The following is a 5267-nucleotide window of genomic DNA, read 5'->3' as shown; positions in this document are numbered from 1 at the left end:
TTGAGCTCAGAACCTGTGTTATGGGAGAAGATCTAGGTAAAACTTCCAAGGCCTTGAGCTCTGGGTTAATCCATTTCTTCTAGTTAATATCCTGCCTATGTCATCCTCGGATATATGTTATGGGAAAGGGTCTGGGCAAAAGTTTCATAGCCTAGAGTCATCCTTTTATCTATTCTCAGTAAGTAGCAGAAAAGTATATAATGCTCTGCTTAAAGTAGCAAATGTGGTACTCTTACTACCCCATTCTGATATCTATGTCAGAAGCTTTTTCTATCACTTTCACTTTAATAAAATTTCTACTACACAAAGTACTGGGTGACTGGAACTGCGTCTTTTGGTTCCGGAATTAAATGCTTTCCTTTGGAGACAACGAATCCGGTGGCACCATTCACCATTCGCTGTACATGTTAAGTTACCATCTATCATCTTGGGGGCTCGCTACCACCATCAGTATCATCTGCATCTTAATCTCTTCCCATCACTTTCTGTCCTTTTAAATTCTTGTCCCAAGCACACATTCCCTCTGTCACACTCACTCAAAACCATGCACCTGTCACAGTCGCAAAGTCTCTGAGAAACTCATTCTATCATACAGTGTCTTTCCTTCATACTTCTGTCACTCTCTTGTCACACACATTATGTGTCATTGAGATTATCATTTTCCTTTGCAGATCTCACCGTTCAGACCCAAGTTAAGTCCTGTGCCTGATGGAGCACTACAGTCATCATAGTTTTGAGAAATGCAGAAACCAAAATGCACAAGACTTTGAGTCACAGGTGTTGGGGAGAGAGTGGGTGTGTGTGATTTTTGTGGAGGAGACCTGCATCATGGGAGACTGGATACCGACATGGCAATACTGTCTGAAAACTGACTTGATGGAAGAAAATATGGGAAGTATATGAAACATCGTATGGACTGTAGCAAGTGTTAGCTATCACTATGGATGAAGAGCACAGGTGAAGATGTGCAGTGGGCAGAGGAAGGATGCTCGTGGGTCCTGTGGTTTAGCCCCTTACCCTCGAATCCATCGTAGTTAGTGAGCCCCCTTCTACAGCATGACTATCCTTACAAATGTCCCCCCAAACTGACAGTGGGCCCCTGAGGGAAAGATGTGCCCAGGTTCACTGCTGGGGTCCTCTAGGCCACAGAGCAGGGGACAGACACAGGCAGTAGACAGGGTCTACTCACGCCCTAAAACTGACTTGGAACCACAGTGCAGAGAAACTGGGAGGGTGGGAAGGCGGGACAGGGATGCCCCACCCACAGGGAAGGGTCAGCCACAGCTGGTGCCTCTCCCCCTTCAGTGGGGTTGTGGGAACGCTGCCGGCCTTGGATTTGAGAGCTGAGAGGACTCTCCAGCCAGGGGGTGGGGATCAGGGACAGGAGAGAGCAAGTGACTGGGCAATGTCCAGGGGAGCATTGCCCTTCCCCCAGTCCTGAGTCTAGCCGGTTCCTCCAGTGCTTCTGAGGGGCCCCAGGCAAGCCCACAGACTGGAGTCCCTGCAGTCTATGTGCCTGGAGCCCCAGGCATCCCAGCCCCATGCCATCCCCAGTGAGCTCAACAACAGGGCCCCCACCCAGGTGGGCAGGCACAGCAAGCTCTGCATCCCTGGTATCATGCCTCCAGGGCCAGGCCACCCCACTCCCATGTGAAGGCACCTGTGCAAGCAGGCACGCAGACACATATGCCCATGTGAATGTGTTCAATAGTGCTCTCTTTGACGCACACACACACATGCACAGAGGGACACACCCTTGTGCATGCAACTGACCACACACTCGCTCATGACGATACATATATGCCCATGTGCAAGCACCTCCACACAGAGACACATGCACACGCCAATGGGCAGGCACCTGCGTAAGGGCACTGTCTCAGGCACACACACAGATATGCACAGTCACACGCCTGTGTGCATGAATCTGTTCACATGCTCTCTCTCACAAACACACCCATACACACGCCCATGTGCATGCACTTGCCCATGTGTTCACGCACACAGACGCACATACACACACGTGAGCTATGTGTGAGACACCAGAGGGACAGACCGGCCCTGACCCAGGGGTGCCCAACTCCCTTCTGGGAATCGATGACAAGGACCTGCACTCAGCATGATGGTCACCTGTGAGCAACACAAGGTTGGCAGTAGCGCAGGCTTGGAGGTGCACAGGTACCATGGCTCACTTGGGGTTTGCAGGTTTGGAGTGGAAACAGTCACGTGCCCTGAGGAATGGGGTGGGGTGTGTTTGAGCATGCCCACTAAGGAGGTGGCGCCACAGTAAAGGCTGGAGCGGCACCCAGAGGCCTCACGGCTGATCCGTTTTCCTGGTTTCTGGGTCCGAGGCAGGGCTGACTTAGAGGGCACAGACCACATGGGTGTGTGTCTGCGCACGCACATTGGGGCAACATGGCGTGCGAACGTCATGTAACTTCAGCAGGAAGCGCCCATTGCCCGAGAGCCTGCAGTTATCGCGGGAACCAATGGTTGGTGGGAACCAATCGTGAGGCAGGACCAGAGTGTGTGTGTGCAGGTGCTCTGCCTATGCTGAGTTGCAGGTCACATTTCAGTCTTTCCCTCCGAGGAGGGAGGGGGAGAGCGGTTCAAGATGGAGTCCGAGGCACACGGTGAAGGAGCCATGAGGGTAGCCAATGAAGACGCAGGTGCTGTGGCCTCTGCAGCGGGCACAGCATGTGGTGGCCAAGGTGTGCCGGGTGGTGCTGCTGGCCGCGATGGCCCTGGCGACCCAGCTGGCCCTGGTGACACTGTCAGTCGAGGAATCCCTGGTGACTCCGGCGACCTAGCTGATCCCAGAGACCCCAGCCCTGCAGGAGAGTCAGGTGGCACAGCCAGTGCCATTCCGCAGATCCCGTGGGCACCCCACGCACCAGGGTCTGGTGGAGACCCTGCACCCGGAGCAGGAGTTCTGAGTAACCGAGTCTTCCAGTTGTATCCTATTCCAGGAGCCCCGGTGGGCCGGGCGGCTGAGGGGGTGGGGGTGGGCGAGGGGTGGTTTGGGGGTTTCAGGCAGCAAGGCCTAAAGTGTAGTAGGAGGGTACTCTGGGGGGCTGGAGGGTACGGGTCAGCGGTGGTCTGGCGACCAGGGGATGGTGGTGAGGAAAAGCAACCTGAAGGGATCCAGAGGGTTCGGCAGTCATATGCAGGGTGTCGGGTGGCTGCCTTGTGGGAGAAGGTGGGTTTCCGTGAGCAGGGAGCCTGACATACAGAAAAAGTGATTAGTGTGGATGGTGCCTTAACCGTATCTCCACCAGCAGCCTTGCGGTGCCTTTCTCATCGCGTGCGCAGGCGGGCTATGCCTGCCACCTCCTGACTCGACCTACTGAACTGCAGTGGCCGGTTCGGAGGGAGCTCTACGTTCATGGCCGCATGTTGGTTCTGTAAGTTCCAAAGGGGGCCGGGGTGAGGGAGGGAGTGGTGGGTGGTGACCAGTCTTGGCCCAGGAAGAGCCATAATGGAGGGTTAAGCCTAGAGTAGAAGTGTGATTCTCTGGGCTTGTAGGTGTGCAGGGACAGACCTCTTCTTCCTTCTCACCGGGAACTTGAATTTCATTATTGCTCCCTTTTAGCCGTTTGACTGCTGAAGACAATGCCCTGCTTGAGACAGCCGTCGCCTTCTTTCTGGAGAAGCTTTCCCTGGTGAGGTGGACCTTGCAGCACTTTGTGCACCCCCTTTTTGCCTAGGCTCAGCACAGAAGAGGGGTTGAAACCTTGCCCATGTGCCCTAGCCTCAAGTGTCCTTCCCGAAGGCATTTCTTTCTGCAGTAGTTTGAGCAGGCTTCACCTTGTGCCTGTGGTGCTATTTGGGGCCTCAGGGTCCACATATTTTTTGGTGATTATTACCTGAAGAAAATAAAACTGAGCTACTGTGCTGTCTCTGACTTTAGTTTTAGCTTGTTCACTTCCTAATACTGCATTCATCTTCCGGGTGGAGGGGAGGTTCTGAGATCCAGATATTCAAGGAGTACAATATCAGTGAAGACAATGTAAAAATGGGAGAATAAGAAAGTTGGGTACTGCCATTCAGTATTCATTTAGAAATATACTGTCGTTTTATAGTTACATTTATATCTTAAGATATAATACCAGAACGTTTTTATTATTGTTCAGTCTCTGAGTAGTGTCCAACTCTTTGCAAACCAGAACTGTAGCAAACCAGGCTCTGTGTCCCTACTGTCTCCTGGAGTTTGCTTAAGTTCATGTCCATTGAATGGGTTATGCTGTCAAACCATCTCATCCTCTGTCCTCCCATTCCCCTTTTGCCTTCAATCTCTCCCAACAGCAGGGTCTTTTCCAGCGAGTCAGCTTTTTGCATCTGCTGGCCAAAGTGTTGAAGCGTCAGCTTTAGCGTCAGTCCTTCCAATGCAAATTCAGGACTGATTTCCTTTAGGATTGACTGGTTTGATCTTGCAGTCCGAGGCACTCTCAAGAGTATCCTTATATCCTGAAACCATGTTAAACTCATTAATTAATTGTAATAGCTCTTTTGTAGATCCCATTGACCTTTCTACGTAGACAATCATTTTGTCTGTAAATAATTTCACATTTATTTCTTCCTTAACAATTGATGCATTTTAACTCATATTTGTTAAAATGAAAATCTCCAAAACTTTGTCCACCTGATGTGACGAGCCAACTCATTGCCAAAGACCCAGATGATGGGAGAGATTGAAGGCAGGAGGAGAAGGGAATGACAGAAGGTGAGATGGTTGGGTGGCATCATGACTCCACGGATACGAGTTTGAGCAAGTTCTGGGAGATGGTGAAGGACAGGGAAGCCTGGCAAGATGTAGTCCGTGTGGTCGCAAAGAGTTAGGCTCTATTGAGTGGCTGAACAACAACACACTGATTTCTGTTATAATGGATCGGAGTTTCCTGCTTCTTTGCCTCGTGGTAATTTTACATTGGATGCCAAGCATTATCAAATTTCCCTTGCATGCTTGATATTTTTCTATTCCTAAACTTATTCTTGAGCTTTATTCTGGACTGCTGTTAAGATGCTTGGAAACAGTTTGATCCTTTTGGGTCTTACTTTTTAAGATTGGCTCTGTTGGACCAGATGTTAGTGTAGGATGAACTTAATTAACTGAAATCGTCCATGTCTGAGAAGGCTATAGCTGGAAACAAGGACTCTTTTTAAAATTTTTTTTATGAAAATTATTTATTTTGGGGTGTGTCACCTCTTGTTAACTCTGTGCAGGTTTTCTGTGCTTGAAGCCATCGGGGGCTACTCTCTGCTGAGCTCAG

General features: G+C 50.5%; 1 protein-coding gene across 1 annotated transcript; it reads left to right on the top strand.

The window, feature by feature from the left end:
* The first annotated feature begins 2386 nt into the window (after positions 1–2386).
* On the top strand, positions 2387–3867 carry LOC129639798 (EKC/KEOPS complex subunit LAGE3-like). Its single transcript, XM_055565035.1, has 3 exons — positions 2387–2952; positions 3276–3401; positions 3590–3867. The coding sequence occupies exons 1-3, from the start codon at positions 2612–2614 to the stop codon at positions 3702–3704; spliced, it is 582 nt and encodes a 193-aa protein (XP_055421010.1). The 5' UTR covers positions 2387–2611; the 3' UTR covers positions 3705–3867.
* Positions 3868–5267: the final 1400 nt, after the last annotated feature.

The sequence above is a fragment of the Bubalus kerabau genome, chromosome X (genome assembly GCF_029407905.1).
Source record: "Bubalus kerabau isolate K-KA32 ecotype Philippines breed swamp buffalo chromosome X, PCC_UOA_SB_1v2, whole genome shotgun sequence".
Taxonomy (NCBI): Eukaryota; Metazoa; Chordata; class Mammalia; order Artiodactyla; family Bovidae; genus Bubalus; species Bubalus kerabau.
This window is presented reverse-complemented; position numbering and strand designations above follow the sequence as displayed.